Source organism: Arvicola amphibius, chromosome 17 (genome assembly GCF_903992535.2).
Source record: "Arvicola amphibius chromosome 17, mArvAmp1.2, whole genome shotgun sequence".
Lineage (NCBI taxonomy): Eukaryota > Metazoa > Chordata > Mammalia > Rodentia > Cricetidae > Arvicola > Arvicola amphibius.
Window position 1 is genome coordinate 25,291,788 of NC_052063.2, and position 26,965 is coordinate 25,318,752.

General features: G+C 38.1%; 1 protein-coding gene across 1 annotated transcript; it reads right to left on the minus strand.

Annotated features, from left to right (window-relative positions):
• Positions 1-3,994: 3,994 nt before the first annotated feature.
• On the minus strand, positions 3,995-21,644 carry Glipr1l1 (GLIPR1 like 1). Its single transcript, XM_042054242.1, has 5 exons — positions 21,453-21,644; positions 20,960-21,202; positions 7,164-7,264; positions 5,519-5,604; positions 3,995-4,095 (listed from the first exon to the last, which is right to left on the minus strand). The coding sequence occupies exons 1-5, from the start codon at positions 21,642-21,644 to the stop codon at positions 3,995-3,997; spliced, it is 723 nt and encodes a 240-aa protein (XP_041910176.1).
• Positions 21,645-26,965: the final 5,321 nt, after the last annotated feature.

Genomic DNA, 26,965 nt, shown 5'->3' on the forward strand with positions numbered 1-26,965 from the left:
TCTGGTTTTTTTTTTTTTTGTTTTGTTTTGTTTTTAAGACAAGGTCTCCCTATGTAGCCCTGGCTATCCTGGAACTCAGTCTAGAGGGAAGGTTGGCTTCAGACTCAGAGATCCAGCAGCCTGTGCCTATGTACAATGGCACTCTTCAATATTTGTTAAGTTTTACTAGTGAATTTATCTGAGCCTGGTCCTTTCTGTTTGGGTAGCTAATTATTTCTTAAATTTATTTAATAAGCATATGCCTATTCAGATTATCTGTTTCTTCGTCTAGATTAGTCGATGATTAAAATTTTATGAAAACTAAAAAAATAACTTTTTGTTTTCATTTAATGAGAACAAACAAGGAATAAAGTTAAAAATACACAAATGTATGATTTTGTCCTCTGAATAGTAGGAGTATACTTCAACTTTGTTGACTTTTTTCTCAGTCTGTTCCACTTTTTTTTCAGTGCATGTGTGTCCACATGTGTGTGGATGTACATTTGTGGTGCATATGCATGTTTGTTGGCCCAAGACTGACTAAGATGTCTTCCTGTGTTGCTCTCCATCTTCTATTTTGAGGTAGGGTCTCTCAGTTAAACTCCTAGCTTGCCGACTGGAGTCTATTTAGTTAGCCAGCATGCCCTGGAAACCTTAGTCTCTACTTCCCACATGGTGGGATTAGGTGGACCTCCACACCAACCCTGGCACCCATGGGTGCTGAGGATCTGAACTTTGATCTTCACATGTGCACACACCCACTTATAGACACACAAACATGTGCATTATCAGAAAACAACCTTAGAACATAAAAACACAGCCTTAACTTCATTCCCCTGCTTCCTAATTTCTATAATACCTACTATCTATATGTACATATATTATATGCTATATAGATGTATATATATCTATATCCTTTTTGAATAGAAAAGTAGATGTTGACTTTAAATTTTAGACAAGAATGTAGACAATGTAACGGGGAACTAAACACATCTTGAGTTCTAATTACTCAGAAAATAGTCTTTATTGTAGCATTTACAAATTTCTTCTGAATAGAAATAACAATTAAAGTAGTCTATAAAGAATAAAACCTAGCATGAGAAGATGGCCGGCTCTCGGCTGAGTTGCTCTCTCAATCACGTGAACTGTCAATAAAACACAACAGTTAAAAGTTCAATTTAATTTCAAAAAGCAAAAATTACTAAAATATTATTATGTCTATGATCATGTATAATTTATGGGGTTTTAATAGAACGGAGAAAGGTTACAGAAAATGAAAACGTCGAATTTCTAGCTTTTAAAATAAAGTAATCAAGACTCTTGAACTTCAAAATCAAAACTCTCAAGCCTGACTGGACTTAAAACCTTAACAGTATTGCCTAACAATAGTGTCATGCCAATGCATATTTTTAGAATGACTCCTGGGTTCGAGCCATCAATATCTAAAACAGGCAAAACCACAGAAAATTAACTTTTTTTTTTTGCATTCTACTATGCCCAGTTTAAGTTTCTGAGGAAAATTCAGTTCTTTTAGGTGAAATTTTAAATATGATTTTCATTGCTGTACTTGCCCTAAACTCTTCCTTCCCATATCTAAATTTTCTCCTCGGTTTTGAATTTTAACAGGACCGTGTGTGTGTTAGAAATTCACTCTTTTTGTTTGCTCACTGCCCCATTCACTGATTTTTTAAATTCCCTTCCTACCATGTTCCATGATTTTCAGCTTTGGACAGCATGGTTATCAGAAAAGAGAAATCAGTGGAAGGAGAGCTCCCATTCATTTCTAAATGGAATGGATAGAAGGAACAAAAGAGGTCAGTTCAGAATGCCTCGCACTATGAAAATATGGATTGGGTCAGTAAAGTATAATGAGGGACTTCTAATAACAGCTAAAATTTTTGATGCCTTCCTTTGCTTTGTGTTCAAATCACTTTGTATGATTTGTCATATCTAATCCCCTGAATCACTCCTCAAGTTGTCTGGCTCTAATACTTACATATTTAAATGATGCCAATATTCCTGTCTTTTAAAAAAGAAGCCAACTAAGCTACATGTTTATTAATAAAGACTGACCAGCAGAAAAGGAAAAAAAAAACCACATCAGACATCATAGGGCTTAGATGGAACATAGCTATAGATAAGGCAGTTAAAAACTGGAGTATCAAATAGTCATTGTAGCAGTTGGAATGAATTGGCCCCCATAAGCTTAAAGTGGCACTATTAGGAGGTGTGGTTTTGTTGGGGTGGGTGTGACCTTGTTGGAGGAAGTGTGTCACTGTAGGGGTGGGCTTTGAGGGCTCACAGATGCTCAAGCCCTGCCCAGTGAGACAGTTCTCTTCCTGATGCCTTCTGACCAAGACCTATCCAGAACCATGTCTGCCTGCTTCCTCCCATGATGATAATGGACTAAACCTCTGAAACTGTAACCTGTGACCTCAATCAAATGTTTTCTTTATAAGACTTGCTGTGGTCTTGGAGATTCTTCACAGCAATAGAAACCCTAACTAAAAAAGAGGATAAAGCAGAACATAAAAAATAATTGTTAAAGAAATTCATTCTGTAGCTAACACATACATCATATGAACATGGTGGTTTTATAGAGATTGTCTCACAAGTAATTTAAAAAATTGAATAATCCACACTGTATACATTGAAACAAAAATTTTAAAAGAAGGCCCCAACTTCCAGTTTCCTTGGTAGCTGTTATAACTCGGAGCCAAATTCATATACAGAGGAAGGAAGGTGGAAAGCTATGTGGGAACTGTATCTCCTAAAACAATGCGAAAATAATAAAGAAAATATTCCTAAGTATCTAGTCATTTATTAAGGAACCTTCATGACTAAATTGGGCTTGTCATAGAGAGGACGTGATTCATTGTTGTATCACTGGCTTGTCACAACCCATAACATCTTTGAAATTTTACAGTGTGGTTGAGCTGTAGTAGAAATTCTTTGAAACATTTTTCAACATTAATGTAGCAATGAAAGCATAGAATTCTTTTCAAAGATGCAGGAATAAAACACGTTTAAATTAAGTTAAAAACTTAGCAAAAAAGAATATTTCTTTCAACCCATAGCAAGGTCTACTTAAAAACAGTTAAAGCAAAAACATATAATGTTGAAATACTGTTTTATTTAAAGTCAGGAAGAAGAGAACGTGTCCACTATCACAGTGTAAGTTCAGTATGGTAGGAAGATCAACTGTCTATTGCTTTCAGCAAAATTAATGATGGATATAAAGATTGGAGAAATGACCAAAAGTTACACTGATTTCTACTAGTAACAGAATTGTAGTGAGTCTAAAAGATATTCGAAGTGCATAAATTTGGTGACTAACTCAGAAGAATTGTAGACTAAAATGTGAACACATTCACACTTCTTTAGATCAGAAAAAAATTAGGAAATGTAATTTAAAATATTTATAATAGTGACACATGTATTTCAGCGAGGAATCTAATTTGATACACAAAGCCACAACTGTGAGCATTTCAAAACTTAACTAAAAGACTAAAACACTGAAATCCCTATTTTCAACAAAAGTGCTCCATGTGACAATATTTCTCTCCAAATTTATCATTTTTTTAAAATAAATTGCTGCTTGGCCCATTAAAGATTTTATTTTTAATTATGTGTTTACATTTATGTCTGAGTGTGGGTTTGTGCAGGTAACCTCAGAGGCCTGAAGAATGTATTGGGTACCCTGGATCTGGAGGTCCAGACAATGGTGAGCTGCCTGGGTTCTGGGAACAGATCCTGGATCCTCCGAAAGATCAGTACACACTCTTAACCAGTGAGCTACCTCTACAGCCCTCAACTTATAACTTCTTACTGATTTTTAAGAGAGCATGAAAGTCCAATTTCTCTCTAAATCCAATGAACTTACCAGAGTTGATTATATGGGATGGATAATTCTCTAAAATGAATTTGCAAAGCTAAAGGGACAAGAACACTCTAATTTCTGAATAATTTGGAAAAAATGAAGATGGAGAAACATCTCCCAATCGGGCATCAAACTTTAGTGTGCTCTCTGGCCACACACTTCAAGGCTCAGTGCTATGTCCCCTTCGTCAGAGCTATTGGATCTCTCCATGGAGTAGTTTGTGACAGACAAAGGCGCTGATCAGGCACAACCATGACATCTTAATCATATACAATAAAACAGTGTAGAGGAACATAAGAAATTTACTGAAGCAGCAGACTGGAGGCTGTGGATCTCACAGCAGGAGACCCACAGAGGGGTGAGCTGATACAATACAGTAAACTATATTCACCCTGGGTCTACTTGTTGATTCTGGGCTCAAGATTAAGGCTAAGAACATCTAGACTTTTGTTGTTGTTAGCCACAGGCTGATGTTTAGCTAGAGAGAAGCCAGTAGTGCTTTTAATAGCATTCCAGTATTAGACAGACAACCTTAGAGGACTGAAGGATAAGATCCAGGTGAAAAGACAGGGGAGGGATATAATCCTACGAGATGCCCATATTATAGCCAAGTGACTTGTTGAGTTGTGAAGGGGTAAGAGAAAAGAGAAGGTTAAATGGCTAGGCTCAAATGCTCTGGAGAGCAAAGTTTTCAGCAATTCTGAACTCCTGGTCATTTCCACATTCAGATCCCTCCAAGGAAAGAGTGACAGGAAAGGTCATGTGTCCAGAGACCCGTGGAAGCTGGTGAAGCAGAGGTCAACTAAGCCCTGTATAGATCCTAGCCCGGATTTAATTACGTTTTCTATGACTGAGTGATTCAGCCATGAATCTATCTTCTTGGCATTGTGAAACATTTTTGTCTTGCAAAAGAACGGTCTTTTCAACACTCAGGAAGAATGGAGGAAAAAGCCAAGAGACCCCCTCCCCTTACCCCTGAACTGTTTTCTATTGGTAGTTTCAGGGAGTGAGGAATCACTGCCTTCAACTGTGTACCCATTGATGACCTCAACAGGCTCCCATGGGCATTTCCAGTCCAATGGTCACTTAATGACCCTCGCTAAAGTAAACGGCACACCGAATAAAAGTGTAAGTAGTCCTGAGTGTGAGGAAGGAGCTAGTAGGAATAAGGGGAGTTTGATAGGGCTGAGGTGGAAATAATGAGAATGGATCATACAGAGGGAAGAAGCTGTCAAACAGCAAACAGAATTACCAAAAAAGCTGACGCTGGAAGATAAACATGTTTGTAATAACAATTCTGATGGGGACTGGTATTTACTTCTAAATAATTGAATATTCTAGTAACAACAAGTAAATAACCATGGTTATAAACAGTTGCAAATAAACACTTGAACCAATAGCTACTTTGTGCACAGCAGCACAAAGATCTCAGTTGTACTTAATTTGTTTTCGTCGTTTTACTTGAAAGGGGAAATAGTGAAGGGTGTAATTATCGGAACTAAATGTATTTATATGTAACTTATGGAAAATGCTTTATATTCTCATAGAGACAATCAAGTCTTATAGAAGTTAGAAACGGAAGGGACCACAAGTAAAATTGTAATAACGTTATGGAAACACATCTGTCTAAGTACAATATTATTTTTCTTTTTTGCTTACGGCAGAGATTACTGATGCAGTCTTCTGCTTTACACATGGAACAGAATTCCCCTTTTATGTAAGGACTGGTGCTCTTCTCATTTCCTCTGCAAAAATGGAGACCATTCATGAGCCAATGATACTTTTAAATTTTTACCTACATTTATGAAAGCTGTTTCTGTCTTTCACTAAGACACAAAATTTAAAAGAAAAAACAGCAACAACTATATATATATATATCCATTTCCTATGTACTAACAAGACATCAAAATGTTCCCCATTCATTTTTCCTTCCCTTCCTTCACTTTTCTTTTTCTTCCCTTCCTTTATCTTTCTCTCCCTTTTCTCTCTTTTTCTCCAACCCCCCTTCTTTCTTTTCAAAAGCCTGAATTATAGGAAGTGATACTGTCCTTTAGTGATCTTTCATCAATGATTAGTCTTTCTTGATTTCTCCTTAAGAAATATGATGCTGTGTGACAGCAATCTTTTTGCATTGGGAGAAACTGTATTTGGTCTGAGCTGTTGGGGCAGTGTTTGTCCTTCTTATTTTAGCTGCTCAATGAAAAGCAGAAGCAAGAACAGCAGTAGATCACATTTCTGTCTCCTCATACCATATCTTACCTTCTTTTTTAAAATCATTTCTATATATTTATTCTTTGTGTTTTCATTTACAAATATCTATTTTTAAATTTTTGTTTGTTGAAGAATCACATTATCACCTGTTTAAATATTCCTTTTATATTAGTAGATATTTGGGCTAGAGTTCTAAAATTTCATTTTTAGACCTCATTGTGTTTATATTTTCATTTGAGCAAGAATCCACCCATAGCGCATTTAAAAATGACATTCTTTCCTCCAAAAGAAAGTACCCTTGAGAAAATAATATTGCTCTTTTTCTTATTCTATTGTTAACATTTATTAGAGTGGTGTTTGCTGACCTTTTTATGCTTTACATTCTGGTAATCTTCTGGCAGTTTATATTATATTCCCTTTACCTCTGTTCATGTGTGTGTGTACATGAGTGTAAAGACCAATGTTGGGCGTCTTTCTCAGTCACTCTTGAGCATGCTTTCTGAGACAGTCCTCGGAGACCCTGTGACTTATTGACGGGATAAGCCAGCAAGCACCAGGCATCTTCCTGACTCTTGCCTATTTGGTACTGGCAGTGCTGGTGTTTTAGGTGTGCGCATAGTGTCGGCCTTTTACGTAGGTGTCAGGGACCAAACTCAGGTCCTGATGCTTTCAAGGCAGACAGCTTACTAGTCGCGTTATCGTCCCAGCCTCTACTATTTAGAATTAAGAAATAACTTCTCTGAGAGGAGAGGCTTTTCATTTAGGCGATACTTTGTCACTATTCCATTTTCACTTCCAAAATTAGGTTTGCAGAGGGAGACGTCATCAAAGATACTTGAGAGTCTGGCGTAAGATACTGTTCGTAAATATCTTTGCCTTTTTTGTTGCTGTTGTTTTGCTTTGAGACAGGGTCTCTCTGTAGCACTGGCTGGCCTGGAACTCATTATTGTAGACCAGGACTGCCTGGACCTCACAGAGATCCAACTGCCTCTGTCTCCTGAGCTCTGGAATTAAAGGTGTGCTCTATCACACCCAGCTTTGTAAACATTTGTTATCAACTGAGAACATTTTTGTTTTTAGTAATTCAACTTACGCTGGTGCATAATTACACACAAATAGTGCAGCTGATCTTCCCAAGAGATGAGGACAACTTGAAACTGCACATCCAACTTTAAATGAATTGGCCCAAACTATCTATAAGAAAAGGAATTAAGAGTAATGTATTAAGACAATCCATTAAACAATTCATCATGCTAGTATATATGTATATATGTATACACATATGTATGCTTTTTACATTTTTCCCTAATATCTAACATATATATATATATATATATATATATATATATATATATATTAGATGTATCTAATAGGTCTAAGTTTTTTTTTTTTTTTGTTAAAGCAGGTTTCATAAGGGCAATATAAATGGCTTTCTTTCGGAAATAATTATCATAAACCAAAGGATATCTTAATAACTAAATCATAATGTAATACATTGTTAAAGATAATTTCTTCTAGATAACTTAGAAAATATATTTTAATTCTCTCCAGGGGCATATTATAAGAAACATCAAAATCAGACTAGTAATGAAAACAATAATTTACTATTTTCTTAGAAAAAAAATGTTCCTAAATTGTGCATTTTAAAGTTTCCAATGATAATCTTACCTTTGTCAAGTCACAAGATAGATATGTTTTAAGAACATGTGAAATTTATTATAAGGCCAAAGATAAGAATGGCAAATTTTAATATTTTTTAAGCTGCAAGAAAAACTAATTTCAAGAGAAGAAGCTTTGTATGGAAATTGGACTATAAGCAAGAGCTAAAGACATGTTGAACATTTCCAGTTTCTTGAGTCAATGATAGAATTGAATATCTTCTCTTCTCCAAATGAAGACATTTTAGATATCCACCAGAGAAAAGAAATAATCAATGAAAAAATTAACCAAATAGACTTTCTAAATTTTTAAACTTTCGAGTTTCGTTAAGAAAATGAATGACAGGCTGGAGAGATGGCTCAGAGGTTAAGAGCATTGACTGTTCTTCCAGAGGTCCTGAGTTCAATTTCCAGCAACAACATGGTGGCTCACAACCATCAGTAATGAGATCTGGTGCCCTCTTCTGTCCTGAAGGCATATATGCAGGAAGAACCCATACATCATTAATAAATAAGTCTTTTTAAAAAAGGAAAAAGAAAGAAAGAAGGAAAAGAAAACGAATAATACTATTTTACAGATTGAGATTCCAATCTCTTTTACAGCTGAAGTATAGCTGTAATTCATTATTTTGCTAAACATATTTGAATGGATATTTGGCTGCCTGAAAGACAGCCCAGCTCAGGAACAGGCATGGATAGCTGAGGACCAAGAGATGAACTTTGCTTCTCAATGCATACCTGGCTCAGGATGGCAGATCACTTCTGAGCTAGTTTCTTATTTACTAAAAATAAGATTAGACTAAGTATTAAAGGATCCTGTTCATTTTGAATATTAAAAAAGTTCTTGAAACAGAACACTGGCAAGTGTATTTATTTTCAAGGAATATTTAGACTCGGGTTTCTTAGTATCTGTACTACAAAATTCTATTTTCTCAGTGTATTTGTGTGCATGTGTGGTGTGTGGTGTTTGCTTGTGTGTATGTTTAGTTGCATGGGTTTCTGCACACATGTAAGCAAGAAGAAGGTGATTTACTCTTCTCTACCATATTCTCTGGAAGCAAGGTCTCTCATTCAGTCTGCTGAAGACTGTCTGGCCAGAGAAGCCAAGGGATCCTCCTGTCTTACCTATGCTTCCCCCCAAATCCATGCTGGTGCTGGGATTCTTGTCATGGACGGCAATGCCCAGATTTTTACATGGGTTCCGGGGATTCAAAACAAAGTCCTTCTGTTTGCACATCAAAGTGCTCTTAAATATTCATCTGTCTCCCCAGCCCTGCTAAGTATTGTTTAAATCATGATATTGTTAGGTTAGAGAATGATAGACGTATTGACAGCACATAGCTTTAAAATGTGGTCCTTTCATGGAGAGGACTAGATATAAAACATATATATATATATATATATATATATATATATATATGTGTGTGTGTGTGTGTGTGTGTGTGTGTGTGTGTTGCATTCATAAAATAAATAACAAATGCAAGGCACCAATTTGCCTTAACCATAGAAACATTTATTGAAACATACTTTTGAATGAGTAAAAAGAATAAATTCATTCCCAGTTATTTAATAGCATTCATCACATATTGGTGAAGAAGACCAAACAGCCAGGTTCCATGCCGTTATCCCATTTACATTTACATGGCAGTGAAGACTAATCCCCCCTGCCTGACATAACATATCCTTTAAGAAGTAAAGGATATTGGAGAATGTGTTCTCTTTTCATGACCACAGGAGAAAGCACAAAGGCTCACTCACAGACTTTTAGGTGTCTGTCTTTTTTCTTTTTATCAGGACACTTGACATTGGATCTCTTGGGAATAGTCTTTTACACTGTGTGACTATATGTCACTGTGATTGAATTAATAAAGAAGCTGCCTGGCTAATTGCTGGATAGATAGAGGCTAGGTGGGACTGGCAGACAAAAAAGAGAGCATGAAGAAGAGGAGGAGGGGGAGTGTCATGAGTCCTAAGCAGACGCAGAGGAAGTAGGAGATGTACTTGCTGCACTAAGAATAGGTACTGAGCCGTGTGACAGAGTGTAGATAAGAAATATGGTTTAATTTAAAATGTAAGAGTTAGCCAGTAACAAGCCTGAACTATTAGTGAAGCACTTATATTTAATAATAAGTCTCAGTGTGGTTATTTGAGAACTGGATGGCAGGGAAAAAAAGCCTGAATACAAATCCCATTATCTCAGTTGTACGAGCAATAGAAAAACTTATCTTTATCAACAGAATCTATTCTGGTGTCCTGGAAAACATCTAGACATAAAAGAGCACCTTGTTGTTGAAGAGCAAATAGAAGTTCATAAATCATGGTGGCTGCGAGCTTCTTTCTTCACTGAATCAATGATTGAAACTATTTGCTGAACATGATGCTGATACTACTAACTATTCAGGATATTCCTGGGCTTATTGAAAGGACAGATACAGAGCAGCAGATAAGAGTCAGTCACTGTGCTCCACCTTGCAGATACCCAGAGGAATGCTTTGCCTTGAGAAGGACATAAACAATCAAATAAACAATATAACCTAACAAAATGATTTTAGTAGGACACCAAATGCTAATTCAACTTAGATTGATGAGTGAGTTTGGTCAAGCAAATTAGCTCCTTCCTTTGCTTTCGCAGCCTCTGGAACATGTCTAGATGTAAATGCAGAAATCAGGACAGATTTCTATTTCTCTATACAACCACAAAAATAAGAAGAAAAAGTATAAGTAATAATGTTTTTAAGATCTTCGGCATCAGATAGCAAAAGATAATGAATTAAACAATTCAAAAAGATATGACCTATGCAGCTGCAGTCACCTTATTGCCTTCTGACACTTGAGATCATGGTGTGGGAGGGGAAATCAGAAATAAGTTGAAGAATTCACATAGGAGATCTTAACTGAGAGTTTAGGAAGAAAAGGTAGGCAGAGATTATAGAGAGAACAACACTAGAGTAGTCAAAATACTGTTGTCATGGGATGAGATTCTTATCTACTCACAAAAGTATTAAACAGAGCATATGTGTAGAGAAGATACTCCAGACTCAGGATAAGCAATCCATAAGAATTAAAGACTAGTACAAATCAGAAAAGAAGAAGTCAAACTTTCACTACTTGCTGACGATATGATAGTATACATAAGTGACCCCCAAAATTCTACCAAGGAACTTCTACAACTCATGCACCTCTTCAGTAATGTAACAGGATACGAGACTAACGTGAAAAAAAAAAGTAGCCTTCCTTTACACAGACAATAAATGGGCTGATAAATAAATCATAGAAACATCACTCTTCACAATAGCCACAAATAACATAAAATATCTTGGATAACTCTAACCAAATAAGTGGAAGACCTGTATACAAGAATTTTAAATCTTTGAAGAAAGAAATTGAAGAAAATGAAAAGATCTCCCATGCTCTTGGGCAGGAAGAATTAACATTGTAAAAACAGCAATATTATCCAAAGCAATCTAACAGATTCAATGCAACGCCCATCAAAATTCTAACAATATTCTTCATAGATCTTGAAAGAACAATACACAACTTTATGTGAAAAAGTGATAAACCCAGGATAGCCCAAACAATCCTGTACAATAAAGGAACTTCTGGAGGCATCATAATTCCTGACTTCAAACTCTACTACAGAGTCACAGTTCTGAAAACAGCCTAGTATTGGAATAAAAACAGACAGGTGGACCAATGGAACTGAATCAAAGACCTGGAGATCAATCCATACACCTATAAACACCTGATTTTTGACAAAGAAGCAAAAAATATAAAATGGAAAAAAGAAAGCATATTCAACAAATGGTACTGGCATAACTTGATATCAACATGTAGAAGAATGAAAATAGATACATATGTTTTGCCATGCACAACACAAAAGTCCAAATTGATCAAAGGCCTCAAGATAAAACCATCTATACTGAACCTTATAGAAAAGAAAGTGGAAAGTACACCTGAACCCATTTACACAGGAGACTACTTCTTGAATATAACCCCAGTAACACAGACACTGAGAGAAACAATTAATAAATAGGATCCCCTGAAACTGAGAAGCTTCTGTAAAGCAAAGGACATAGTCAATAAGACAAAACAACTACCTATTGAATGGGAAAATATCTTCACCAACCCCACATCGGACAGAGGGCTGATCTTCAAAATATACAAAGAACTCAAAATATTGGTCGTCAGGGGCTGGAGAGATGGCTCAGAGGTTAAGAGCATTGCCTGCTCTTCCCAAGGTCCTGAGTTCAATTCCCAACAACCACATGGTGGCTCACAACCATCTGTAATGGGGTCTGGTGCCCTCTTCTAGCCTGCAGGCATACACAGAGACAGAATATTGTATACATAATAAATATATGAATAAATATTAAAAAATTGGTCATCAAAAGAACAAATAATCCAATTAAAGAAATGGAGTACAGACCTAAATAGAGAACTCTTAACAGAGGAATCTAAAATGACTGACAGGCACATAAAGAAATGCTCAACATCCTTAGCCATCAGAGAAATGAAAATCAAAATAACTCTGAGATTCCATCTTACACCTGTAAGATGGTCAAGATCGATACACTGGTGACAACTTTTGCTGGACAGAATGTGGGGTAAAGGAAACACTCCTTTGTTGCTGACGGGAGTTCAAACTGGTACAGCTGCTTTGGAAATCAGCATGGTGATTTCTCAGAAAATTAGGAAACAACCTACCTCAAGATCCGGTAATACCACTTTTGGGTATATATCCAAAGGATGCTCAACCGTGCCACAAAAACATGTGCTCAACTATGTTCATAGCAGCATTGTTTGTCATAGCCAGAACCTGGAAACGACCTAAATGCCCCTTGACCAAAGATTGGATAAGGAAAATGTGATACATTTATACAATGGAGTACTACACAGCAGAAAAGATGATGACATCTTGAAATTTGCAGGCAAATGGATGGATCTAGAAAACATCATATTGAGTGAGGTAACCCAGACCCAGAAAGACAATTATCGTATGTACTCACTCATAAGTGGCTTTTAAACATAAAGCAAAGAAAACCAGCCTACAAATCAATCACAATCCCAGAGAACCTAGACAACAATGAGGACCCTAAGAGAGACATACGTGGATCTAATCTACATGGGAAATATAAAAAAAAAAATAAGATCTTCTGAGTAAATTGGAAGCATGGGGACCATGGAAGAGGGTAGACGGGTAGGGGAGAGGAGGAGACGGAAGCAGAGAAAAATGTACAACTTAATATAATCAATAAAAATTAAAAAAACAAAAATCAAATACAGTAGGTGCCAAAATAAAAACAGTCAACTTACTGATGTCTTATAAAGCAAGAGCATTTACTCAGAGGTAAGATTTACATATGATGTTTACTCTGCTCTTTGTACTGATCTGCATAAATTATTTAGCTGATCCTCACAACTCAATCAATTACTATGTAAGAAGAAAACTTCTCATGATGTCATTTATGAGTAATGTAGGTGTGTCTTCTATGTATCTGATGGTTAATTAATAAAGAAACTGCTTGGCCTCATAGGTTAGAACATAGGTGGGTGGAGTAGACAGAACAGGAAGAAGGAAGTGAGGTAGATGGCTCAGACAATTGCCCTGCCTCTACAACCAGACGAAATGAAGCTCCAGCCCAAGATGGACATACACTAGAAACTTCCCGGTAAGTCACCATTTCGTGGTGCTACACAGATTATTAGATATGGGTTAATCAAGATGTGAGTAAGAGGCTGAAATAATGGGCCAGGCAGTATTTAAAAGAATACAGTTTCTGTGTAATTATTTTGGATAAAGCTAGCCGGGGGCTGGGAGCCGGCCTACAGCTCCACACTACATATGAGTATCATTTAAGAGACATGGCATAGGCTGCTCTGCTCCTACTTAACATATTCCTGACTTTCAGTAGATTAAACATGGAATTTCAGATCTATTAATTACAATATCTAGATTTGGGTCTTAGGTTTGTCTTAGTCTTGGATTCTGTTCCTTCCGCTTTCTCATGGTCCTATACTTTTTCTCAAGATAAAGAGCAAATGAAGTCATGAGCATGACGGTGTTTGAAGGATGAGAAACAGAGAGTGCTGAAGACTGCATAGAACAGTGAACCTGACCATTCCCTCGCAAGAAAGAATTCTGCAGCAATAAGCCCTTGAACTCGAGCTTTAACTACATCTGTTTTTCTCAGAGGCAGCCAGCCATCTTCCCATGACCGTTTTAGACTCTTACAATTCTCTCTGTATGTAAACCCATATTTATTAAATAGGAGAATTCACAGGAGTGGCTGTTTCATATATGACTCTCAACTTCATTACTACTGGGAAAGAGTTCAGACTTCACAATGAAAAAAATCACTTCTGGCGGAACAGTGGGAATTAATCCTTTAATCCCTTTAATCCCAGCACTCAGGAGGCAAAGGCAGGTAAGAGGCAGAGGCAGAACTCTGTGAGTTTGAGGCAGCCTGGTCTACAGATTTCCAGGACAGCCAGGGCTGTTACACAGAGAAAAACTGTCTCAATAGATAAACAAACAAACAAATCACTGCACTCCCACCAGATTGGCAAAAAGAAAGAATCACAACAAAATTAATAAAGCTAGAAGAAAGACAATTTTCAAACGCTTCTAGTGGAAATAGACACAATTCCCAGCATTTTGGAAAACAATCTAGCAACATTAAGCGTACACAACTGCCACACTAATCCCCTGGGGAAACAACAAAAAGAAGCAAGAACATCAAAGAAGAAATTGTTTTCAACTATCGGCCCAATTTATATTGTACATGGGTAAGGCCCAAGGATTTGCACCCCAACAACAAATAACTATCTAAAATGTCAATAGTCCTAAGATTGAGAAACACTGGCCGGTATATCTATGATTTGGGGTTTGTCTGATTCCATCACAAAGAGCTAGTAAATGCTTTGGTCTGGAGCGAGCATGCCATGCAGTCAGAGTCAATTTCCATTCCTTTGTCTGCGGAGGAAGAACTTCTATCAAAAATAAGTTCAGGAAACTGTTCATTTTTCTGCTGGGTTCTTCCCCAAAGCCTCTTATTTCTTCTTTGACAATTTCCTATATTTACCCTGTAGCTCCAATAGACCCAACCCCAGCTTCCCCTTTTCTCTCTCCTTGAACATCCCTCCATGCCCCTCTCTTACCTTCATGTCCTTACTTTTTGTTGAGTCTAAGTAGTGCTTCCTGCTAGAACCTCGTTGGCTTCCCTGAGCGAGCACTGTGCAGGAAACTCTAGCTGCAGCAATTTCATTAGTGGAAGGGCCACGTTCTATCTGCAGACAGTGCTTCACAGCAGTCGTGTTGACCTTCCAGCTCTGATACTCTTTCTGCTCCCATACTGTGACATTCCCTGGCCCCTGAGGAGGGGGTTGGTGTAAGCTGTCCCATTAGGGTTGAGCATTCAACAGTCACTTATCCTCACCACGTTGACCAGTTATCAGTGTCTCCACTGTGATGTACCACTTGGGCTCTCTCTGGCCAAGTGAGAGAGCACTAATCTATGCATAGTATATGTAGTATTTAGAAGGCAGTTTGACAACATGTCTATTTATCTTCTGGGTTTCATGATGGGCAACCTTGCTCCGTTTCTCTCATCTTTGCCTTTGTCATCTGGGATTCAGTTGCCTGTTTATCCAGGAAGACTTGTAAGGACAGGGGATGTTTGGTGGCTAAAGATACCCAGCACTGTTTAAATATTAGTCTCTTCGAGCTCTAGACCAACAGAACATTCATACTGCGCTGGGAACCTAGTCTATCTTCGCCTACTTCTTTCAGTTTGATCTTTCTCTTTATGCTCGCTCTTACTGATAAGCAACAGCTTTGATGTAATTTGCAGTTATTCTTCCTCCCTAAAGGAGAGCTCGAACTCATTTCTTAGTATTAGATTGTAGCATAGCAGCAGAAGGTTGTTAAAGGCCTGCACGAACATTTGAGATTTAATCAGTGGCACATGAGACATAGTGATATTGCTGAGAATTATTTTATGCAAAGAGAACAAACTATAGTATTTTATTTCTATACACAACATGGGAGGAATATTTGAACATTTGGGAAAGCAGGTCGTTTGTCAATTGTTAAATTTATATGCATCCCCTATCCTTGATGGTGGTAATTGAGGATGGTTTGGAATAAAATAAAATTTTTTACAGAAAGTATTTTAAACAGTGGATATGTATTTAAGTAAACCACTTCATGGTATTAGTAAACATTGCAACTTCATTATTGCAAATTCTCCATTTAAAAAAATCTAGCTGCCCAAGGCCCATTGGGCACCCGTAAGAATGGCCAAGATCAAAAACACTGATGACAACTTATGCTGGAGAGGTGGTGGGGGTAAAGGGCACACTCTTGCATTGCTGGTGGGAGTGCAAGCTGGTACAGCCCCTTTGGATATCAGTAAGGCAATTTCTCAGAAAATTAAAAAACAACCTTCCTTAAGACCCAGTAAGACCACTGTTGGGTATATATGTGCTCAACCGTGCCACAAGAACATGTGGTCAGTTATGTTCATAGCAGCATTGTTTGTAGTAGCCAGAACCTGAAAACCACCTAAATGTCCCTCGACCAAAGAAAGGATAAGGAAAATGTGGCACATTTTCACAATGGAGTACTACACAGCAGAAAAAATTAATGACGTCTGAAATTTGTAGTCAAATGGATGAATCTAGAAAACATCATATTGAGTGAGGTAACCCAGACCCAGAAAGACAATTATCATATGTACTCACTTATAAGTAGTTTTTAGACATAAAACAAAGAAAACTAGCCTACAAATCAATCACAATCCCAGAGAACTTAGACAACAGTGAGGACCCTAAGAGAGACATATGTGGAACTAATCTACATGGGAAATATAAAAAGATAAGATCTCCTGAGTAAATTGGGAGCATGGGGACCATGGGATATGGTTGAATGGGAGGGAATTTAAAGGGAGGTGAGCAGAGAAAAATATATAGTTCATTCAAAACATTAAAAGAGAAAAGGAAAAGAAGTAGAGGCCAGTAGCAGATCCTGTCCCCACTTTCTATAGCAGGAAACTTCAGAATTCATAAGTGACTGGTGTTCAAAAGAGCCTTGAATCAGTATTAAGGCAAATTAGCCGTATAGTAGTCACTTCTTTCAATTTTATATCCCATATTTTAAAAGCAGGAACTCAAAGGAGTAATCAAATTTTAAGTAACTTAACATAGTATACTGTATTAACTCAGTGATACTTATAGGTTTACAATAAACCCAATAAATCACAAGATAAACTTTAAACTATTGATATATAATGACAGTGATACAATCTGATTAGAAATATGGAAATCTGGGCCATATGAAGGCAAAAATTGATGCACTTAAATGAGCACACACCTAACAAATGCTCCAACAGTATAAACTCTAAAATAATGATTATTGTTGTGCCTCTTAAAGAGACAGGAGAGACCATTACAGTTTTATGAGGAAAATTTACAGCTCTATTTGTCTCCATTGAAAAGTAAAACAAAAGAAAAATCAAAAGAGAATTGGCCAATGTTTCTTGAGTTAGAGTCATAAAGGCTATAGGAACAAAAGGTTTGTGGGATCTTCCTTTGTGGTTATGGAAAATAAACAAAGCCAGGTACCTGGCAGGAGAGGAGTCCCTGCTTAGAGACCTGGGGTGGCTATTGAGTGAAGCTGTGGAGATGAAGCCAAGATTGAATTGGAGACCCCAAGGTGTTGGAGATGCCAGAGTTGTGGTCTAATTTCCATACATGAAGTGGAACCAACACAAGAGGGAGAAAAGTGCTGCAGTCAGCAACAGTGGAAGGGAAGAATCATCTAAGTCCACTGACACTAGACATAGAGCTTTAGGATTTGGAGTTTGCCCTGTTGGGGTTTTGCTTTGGTCTAGTATTTACTCACTCAACTCCATTTCTCCCATTTGGAATGGTAATGTATCTTCTGTGTCATTGTGTGTTGGAAATATGTAATTTGCTTTTTGATTTTACAAGTGATTACAATGAAGAGATTGCCTTGAATCTCAGAAGAGGCCTTGAACTTTGGACTTTTATATCTGTTGTGCTGAGACCAAAAGACTGAGAATTTTTGAAACTGGATTAAGCACACTTTGTATTGTGAGATGGCCACAAACATGGGGCCCGCACTCTGCTTTGCATTTCTGTGAATGGGATGTGATCTCTTAGCTGCTGTTCTAGTGCCATGTCTACCTGCCTGCTATCATGCTCCCTGCCATCAAGGCTGTGGTCTCTGACCTTTTGAAAAAATAACCCCCTCAACACATTATTTCTTCTAAAAAGAAAGAAAGACAGACAGAACAAGAAAAAAGAAGAATAAAAGTAAACAACTTAATGATGCAACGTCAACATTTAGGAGAACTAAGAGCCGACCAAACCCAAACAATCAGATAACAAGATACAATAAAAATCAAAGCTCAAGTTAGTGAAATATAAGCAAAGAAAATAATACAAAGAATCAACAAACTAGGAGCTATAGTTCTTTGATGACAGACACAAGATTGACAGTCACTTGACACAACTAATCAAAGAAAGAAAAAAGGGATTCCAATGAAAAGAAGCAGAAATGAACAAGGAAACATTATAATTTAAAATATTATAAGGAAATATTATAAAAGCTTGTGCTCCATTAAATTGGAAAATATAAAAGAAATGGATGAATTTCTAGATTCAACCAAATCACCAAACTTAACCAAGAGATCAACAATCTATACAGACCTATAACCAATAAAGAAATTGAAACAGGGCACAAAAGTCTTCCAACTAAAATAGTCCAGGTGGATTCGAAGCAACATTATATTAGATTTTCAAAGAAGATCTAATGTAGTGACATTTCATTTGTATTTTAATAAATAAAATTTGCCAGAAGGTCAGAGAGTAAAGGTGCTCCACTGGTCATCCTAAAAGAGCAGGCAGGTAAAACACACCTTTAATCTCAATAACCACACTAGTTTGACGTCAAAACTGGGTGGTATTGGTGCACACTTTTAATGACAGCCCTAGAGAGGAATATATGATAGATGGGAGGGTGACAGCTCTCAGACAGTCTCATTCTGCGATTCCTGAAGGCAGGATCTCCATTTTAGACTGAGGTTGAGGTAAGAGCCAGTGGCTCATTGTTTTGTCTTTCTGATCTTCAGATTTATCACCAACATCTGTCTCTGAGTTTTTATTAATCATGCTACATTAAGCCAATCATTCCCAAACTGAAAAATAAACAAACAAAAACAAAACAGAAGGGATACATCCAAATTGTTTCTATGAAGCCAAAACCAATGTAACATCAAAACCATGTTTTAAAAAAACATAGATACAAAACATAGATACAAAAATCCTCAACAAAATATTTGCGAATGGACTGCAGACATACAAAAGCAACAAAAGATTTCTACCATGACCAAGTTGGCTCCATCCTGGAAATGCACTGATTGTTCAACAAAACAAGTCAATAAGTATAATATAGCACATAAATGGACTTAACGATAAAAATAATAGGATTGTATGAATAGATACAGAAAAAGGCTTTGACAAAAATCCAGTATGTCTTTATAATTACAAAAAAGTACTAGAGAGAATAACATCAGAGGGAACCTACCTCAACATGATAAAAGGCACAAATAGGAAACGTATAGCCAACATCATCTTCAATGGGTTAAAAACTTACTAAAATGAAACCAGGTATGAGACAGGGATGTCCACTATCCCCTCTGCTTTACAATATTGTGTTAAAAGTATGAACTGGAGCAGTAAAACAAGGAAAGAAAATCAAAGGGAAGGCAACAGGAAAGATGTCAAACTATCCTAATTGCAGGTGACAAGGTATTATACAGAAGAGATCTCAAAAATACCTTGGCAGCAACCAACAGTTCTCTAATCGAACATAAGGTGCTATCAACAAGAAGGAACTCACGTATGTTTTACTGGAAACACAGCCAGCTACCTAGAGAGTGACATCATAAATTTGGAGGAGAACCTACAACTGCCATTTTACTAAAGCAGCATAGTTTTGGGCTGCATTCTGCATATTTATCTCAATATCCACAGAAAAGTGTAGGTCTTACTCTTTATCCAAGAAACATCTTCTTGCAATAGATGGATATTGGTACAGAAGACTACAATGCAGAGAGCATGTGGTGCCCAACCTCAGTTGGTACATCTATACATGTACACAAGGGTCCTGTACACAATCATAGTGGGAAAGGGAGTGTAAGCTAAACCCATTAAGCTTCATCAACACAGATGCCTAAACCAGCCCTGAAGAAAGAGGACACCAATAGATATGCTAACAAGGAAGAAAGGAATCTCACTGGACTTCAACTCTAGATCAAGATCTACAGGCAACTGAGGAACACTAGGATTAGGAGAAATAGTCTTCCCGAGAGAAGAATCCCAAATTTGTTACGCAATACCAAGTGGTCAGTCTTGACATCATATACGTGAGTAGCATTTTACAGACTGAACATGTTGTATTTATGCATTTAGGAAAACACATACATATATAATAGCAATTAAAGACATGGAGGTCATGAATTTGAGAATAGCAAGTAGGGGGACAGGAGAAGTGATTGAGGGGAGAAAGGGATGGGGAATATAATATAATTTTCTTTTCAAGTCTAAAAGAAAAGGAAAGTAAACTAAATCATATTCGTGTGACATTGGCATATGGAAGAAATGATTGTGAGTTCAAGACACAGGAATAAAATTACCAAAATGATCATAGAGAGAAAAATTCCATAAACATAATTGAGGCACCAAACCGGCTTGGCTCAAGCCCACATCCAACATTGGTAGTGGAGTGCTAGGCAGAGGGAAGGGAGAAGCAACTATTGTAAGAAACAGCAACCTGTATTTTGCAAATGTGTTTTAAACTATAGACTTAGTATGGTAAACTCAATATTCTAAAGCCCAAGAAAGGTGGAGATGACCCTTGCACCTCATGGAAAGTTGATCAGGACTGGAAAGAAGTAAACACAATCATAGGTGTGGAAAAGCCACAGGACTGAACAAGAGGGTTACAGTAGAGTTCTTGTAAGTAATGTAAAGAAAATGGCAGCAGGGAGAGTAGCATTTCTTAAAGATCATAAAAGCTACACTCAGTTAATGGGCTACGCAATAAAATGGAGTGTTTTTTTAAATGAATATAGAAGAAAATACCAAAAACTGTTTCTTTTCACTAAAATAAACACAAGAACTAATTAACAACTCATTAAGTACCTACCTGTGTATAATTACCACAAATTTTAGAACAGGTCATATCTTCAAAATTATAATATTTTCTTTCACTATACCAAAGAGAAATAACTTCCTTTGGTGTACTGTTTATTGGCCCTAAATATATATTTTCTCCAATAAAGTCAAAATCCACAGTGCAGCTATATCGCTTTGCAGTACAGGGATTATGTGAATATTTGCACTTCCTAGTCCACGATTTGGCCAATCGCGCTAAGTCCTTGTCCCAGTGCTGAAAAAAAGAAAAAGATTAAATAGATTAATACATATTTCTTTACAATAAAATCATCCTAATTGTAATAAATTAAATTTCAGCTAATTTTAGCTCTTTAGCAAAGACATCATTTTTTAAAAAAAAAAAGTAAGTAATTGGGGATCATATGAGATGCAGTTGAAAGACAAAAAAGAACAAACGGTTGATTTAAGAGCCCTCTCCTGCTTAAACACATCGTTCTGGACAGCACCCCGTGCTCCCATCTCACCAGGTAACGCATATTGGCTGCTGAGGGCTTCACCTTGCCTCGCATTTCGTTATGGCAGTCGACACACTCTTGTATAAATCCCGGGTCATAGATAGTTGGCAGATTGGGAACTTTGATCAGTTTGGAAAGTTTGCTGACTACCAAACATAGGCCTAGTGTCCAGAAACACTTAAGTTTCTTCGTCAGGGCCATGGAAGGATGTAGGGTATAGCCCTGGTGAATATGCCTGAACAGGGATTAAACTCTACCCTGGTCTGCTGTGGAATGAACAGCAGACTGCTTCCCCCGCCTTCAGTGTTGCCATGGAGACTGATGCCCAGGGAGTTCTGAGCCAGTAGGTCTTACACTCTCAAGGAAAGCCTGAAGCGCCCTCTGGTGCAGAGTTCTTTCTAATCAACTAACTTGCTTTCTGAAGAGCCAATCCCCTCACAGAGTATCTAGATTGTGAAAGATGTTACAAGGCGCTGAAGATGCTTCAGGCCCATGCAAACAAAATATCGAGACTTTCCCGCACACGTTGGAGCAGACGGTTGGAGCAGACGGTTTAATCACTGTATTCAGGAGGCAGGGCAAGAGCAGGGAGATCTCTGTAAAAGTGTTTGAGGCCAGCCTGATCTACACATCGAGTTCCAGGCTAGTCAAGAGCTGAGATCCTGTCTGGCTAGGGGCATTAGAGCAAACAATTTATGAGTTTCTTAGAGTCTGTTTCCATGATTAGCTTTTATATTCTTTTAAAGTAAAGTGCCTATTATTTTGTCCCTTTCTTCAGACACTGGAAACATAGACTAGGCAACTGGCGGACCCTGTGGTTTTCAGTTATTACCTTGTCAAACATTTAGGATTTTGCTTCAATTTCCTTTCGAGTGATTATCTGGAAAAATGAAAATTCTATAGGCATGGGAAAATTACAGCCAGAGAGTTTCTTCTGGCAAAATTCTTACCGTCTGATAATTTAGAACCTACCTATTGGATGGATGCAAGCAGATTCTAGATCATCTGTATTGTGAAGACGAGGGTGCTGAATCTAAGTGTTTGCTCACTTCCCTAGAAATCAAACATAAGTCCACTCCCTTTGGCTTAATGATTTAAATCCATTTGTCAGTTGCTGTTGTTCACTAATAAACCAGAAGCGTTCTGTAACATCTAATCATATTTTTTTCAGTATTTCTAGGTGAATATCTCTACTACTCAGGTTGTTTAACCTAGTATTTAGGTTATTTATAAGGCCACTTAATTGAAACAAATTCACATTTATGCTCACTGACTATTCTGTCCCAGTCAGTTAACCTCACCAGCAAAACAAATGACTAAAAAGTTATTTATACAATACCATTTACCATTTTTTTTAGCAGAAAGCAGAAATTAAGTTATGAGATGAAAACAGAAACAAACAAACACAACAACAACAAATCCAAGGATCCTAACAGGATATGTATGGAGCGAGAGAGGACGTGTTTCTGATTTATTATCTGCTGATGTGTGCACTGCTGTGGTGTCACACACACGGGCAAGCTGGGTTTCTCACATCCCACACGCCGGTACAAATATAGGGATGTGTGTTCTCATGGACTCAGACAGACTATTGGTCCACGTGCATGCTTGTGTATATACCTACATGCCTCTGCCATTATATAGCCTGACTATGGCAGATACACTGGTACCATTTGTGTGTGTACCGTTTTTGGCTCAGTGACATCTATCAGCTTGACAAGGATGTTCCTTGTTCCTCAAGTCTCTCCTGATCTTTCTTTAGTTCGTACATGAAGGCGTTCATATTTCTTCATTGAATCAATTGCTAATTGAAATTATGTCCATTTCTGTAGCTCCTGCCTATCAGGCTGTGCCTTTCCCATAAACAGTGCCCTTACTTTCTTCATTCATTTTCTCTAAAACAGGCCCTTTGAGCCTTCAGTAAAAGTTTTTTTGACAGACTAAAGAAACGAGCATGCTGCTATTAGGTTGTACGTGTTAAACCTTCTGGACCACAGAAACTGTATCTTATTCATCTTTTGCATGCACAGAGGGCCTGTTTAGAGATCACTGATTAGGTCAGTGGTACAAGGCAATGATCCATAGCTCAAATAGCTTACCTTTTCTAATCTTCGCACGTTAGCAGATTGTGTGTGTCTGGTGTATGATGAATATGTGAAAGACTGAGTTATGAAAATAAATATCGCAAGCAACACATGAGCTTCAAGTGAAAATTCTCTAGGTGCTGGAGATGGACCGGTGGTAAGATTGCATACCTGTGTGCCTACCACCCCAGCAGTGGGGAAAGGTTCCGAGACAGAGGGATCCTTCGAAGTTTTGTGTTTGCTTTTGCTTGTGTCTCATGTAGCCCATGCTGTTGTTCTTCAACTCACTCTGTAGCTGAGACTGATTTTAGACTTGGGAGCCTTCTGCCCCCACTTCCTGAGTGCTATGATTAACCATCCCATTAGGTTTTTCAAATGTTGGGGATCAAATACCCTCCTTATTCATGCCGGGCTGGCTGCATCACTACCAGTGAGTAGAGTTTCTGTGCCTTCAAAATAGATTTGAATTTTTAATCTGAAGCTGTTTTTAATGTGCATATTTTGACACCCATGTTTGGAAGAAAGTTAGCTTTTAAAAGCTTTCGCAGTCAGCAAAAGCCAAACAAAATGAAACAATTTTAAGCCTCAAGGTTTGCAGCTCTGTCATCGCATTGGTGATGATGCCACCAATTGTTATCAGAATAGAATTTTATCAATATGTCAGCTAACCTTGTTCCTTTATGGCCAGGTAGCTGCGGCCAAGACATGGTGAAGAAATAGCTAAGATTTGGGTTAGAAAATTGGTGGTAGGCTGGGATACAGGATGTTTTTATATTGTTTTCTCCTTAAATATTGACCTGGATTCTGGACATCTATCTGTTAGTTGCTCTGTGAAACAGTGTTCAAGGGAATTTCATTAAATGAATAATCCACCAAGGGCTGTGATCCTTGCCGGGTTTTGGCGCTCTCCTGATGCAGGAGATGCTTGCTTGAGGGAATCCCCTCCTGTGCTTTCACTCCAGTCCAGGGTTTAGGGCAGAGCTGTGTTCTCAGACCGGGAAGGTTGTGTGGTAAGGCAAAAATCCTTTGGACGCTGCGGTGAGTTCGCCCCAAAGTGCAGGGTGTGGAAAAGGCAGGGTGGAAGGATCGGAGGCGCAGCATGAGACCCAGAGGCGGCCAGGCAGAAACAAAGAACGTAGCTTTGAGGCCTCATTTTTTACTGGGAAGTTGAAAAGGGCAAAGAGGAAGCTTAGTGAACCAGCGCCAGTTGCCTAGCAACTTGCTACGCTGGCCCCGTTGGGAACTATCCCTTGGGCTGCCCACCGGAAGCTCCCAGAAGGAAGTTCTTGGTGGAATCTGGTCTATACTCCTTCCAGCCCTTCTATTCCAGGTTTGGGCTTTACAGAGCTAACATTGTTAGGTCAAGTCACCTTGGCTTGTTCCGTGTCCCCTTGAGTCCTGGATGAGGTGGAAGGTGGATTCCTTTTGGCACACCCCAGGTATTGTGAAGTAAGATTTTAATTGAATTAGGAACAACTTTGTGTTCAATCTCATATCTTGGATGGGTTGTCACCACGGATTCAAGGTGGGGTCTGTGTCCCTCATGGAATTTAAGTACTAAACTGTATTTATTAATCTTTTCCCTCTTCCTTGTTTATGAACTAGATTAGATGGGGTTAAACCAAGTGAATGTTTACCTTTCCGGGTCTCAGCTTGCTCAGTGTAAAAATCAGAAACTTGGGCGATTTTAGCTTTTGAAGCTCTGTCCAAATTGTTAGATTCTCTAATTGGGGTGCTAGCAGGCAGATGCTAATCCCTTGGACTCCAGTGTGCCCCTTATGGCAACATTTCCCTGTGAACACTCTTAGTTGCATTGGGATGAATCACTTTTGTGAATGAATCACTTCTATGCTGTGCCATTCTGAGTTAGCTCATGCCTAATTGACTGAATTTGCTCATTTTCTAGGCTTTCCCCTAAGTCTTGAGATATAAAATGGGCATCCTCTGGAGTCATCGATTTTATAAGCTTCAAATCAGTTTTACTGAAGAATAATAGTGCTTTTCGGTGCTGCAAACACCTTACTGGATTGTTTCCTGAAAGACTTGTATGTTGGCATTGTGATGGCTGTAGTTAGATATGGAGAAATGAATTTAACATGGGTATATTCCAAGTGTATATGGACATTTATGATGTGTTACCTTATCTATTGGCTCAACAAGTATTCATTAAAGAATTTATGTTATATGAAGGGCAGTAACTACCAGCCTTTGTGGTTGCGACACTACACTAAAAACTCACTGGAGGAGCACAGTGGACAGTAGGAACAGGACATTCTCCATTTTTTATTTGCTCTTGTTATTAACTGCAAGCCAAGTCTAGTAGTTTAAAACGTCATACGGTTATTTGGAATGGCGACCATAGTTACTAAGGTATGAAGTTGGGAGGCTGGCAATGTGTCAGAGAGAGTCATACATTGGCTGCTCAGCATCTCCATCTTAACTTTGGCTGGTGTATGAGTGACTGATCTATTGCCATGAAGAGGTACCATGGCTGAGACAACTTACAAAAGAAAGCATTTAACTGGGACTTGCTTGCAGTTTCCCAGGGTGAGTTTATGACCATCGTGGCAGGGAGCATGTCAGCAGGCAAGCAGACATGACCCTGGAGCAGTAGCTGAGAGATTTTATCAGGCTCAGCCTGCTGTGGGCTTTTGAAACTTCAAAGCCTAGCCTAGAGGCATACCTCCTCCACCAAGGCCACACCTCCTAATTCTTCCTAAACAGTCTACCAACTGGGGACCAAATATGTGAGCCAATGAGAGAAGTTCTTATTAAAATCACCACAGCTTTTCAGCTGGTAGCCATCATGGTGAATATAGTAACTTGTTCTGGAATTGAACCCATGGCCTTGGAGGTGTTGGATAAATACCAGAACCAGTGGGCTACAAAGCTACCCTCCAAATGTAGTCACTTTTGTAATATGACCAAATAAAGGAGTTTGGCTTAGAGCATTAGAGTATCCAAAGTTGCTTCTTTTGAAAGGGTCCTGAAAAGAGAGCCATTTGAAGTGTCTTCAGGATTATTTTCAAATCTAATGATTTGTGCTGTTTCTGGGTTGCAGTTTACCCTAAGAGTAGGATTCTGGCCTGAGGTGAGTGATTATTATTAGTTTTTTTAAAGGAGAAGGATCTAGAGTGGGGTGGGTAAAACACAAAAGATAGGGCACAAAAGAATTGGGGTTCGATTACACTGGGTCTACTGAACCTTCCCTCATTCTACCAGGATGAGGAAGGTGCTAACAGTCAACTAATTTTACACAATATGAACACTGACTGAGAGAGATTAAATTCATTTTTCAGCTTCAGTCATGGGAGCTCAGCAAAAGTCAGAATTGTGGTATAATTTTATCTAACTGAAGTAGACACTGCCATCCTGTCTTTAAAAACAAACAAACAAAACCTGAAAATAACCTCCAGTTTGACATAAGAAAAGAAAGTG

Coding starts and splice junctions, on each gene's coding strand:
- Glipr1l1 (XM_042054242.1), bottom strand. CDS start 21,644: ATGGCCCTGACGAAGAAACTTAAGTGTTTCTGGACACTAGGCCTATGT. Junction 21,203..21,452: donor CAGCCAATATGCGTTACCTG/GTGAGATGGGAG, acceptor TCTTTTTTTCAG/CACTGGGACAAGGACTTAGC. Junction 4,096..5,518: donor CTGCATCAGTAATCTCTGCC/GTAAGCAAAAAA, acceptor GTGCCTGATCAG/CGCCTTTGTCTGTCACAAAC.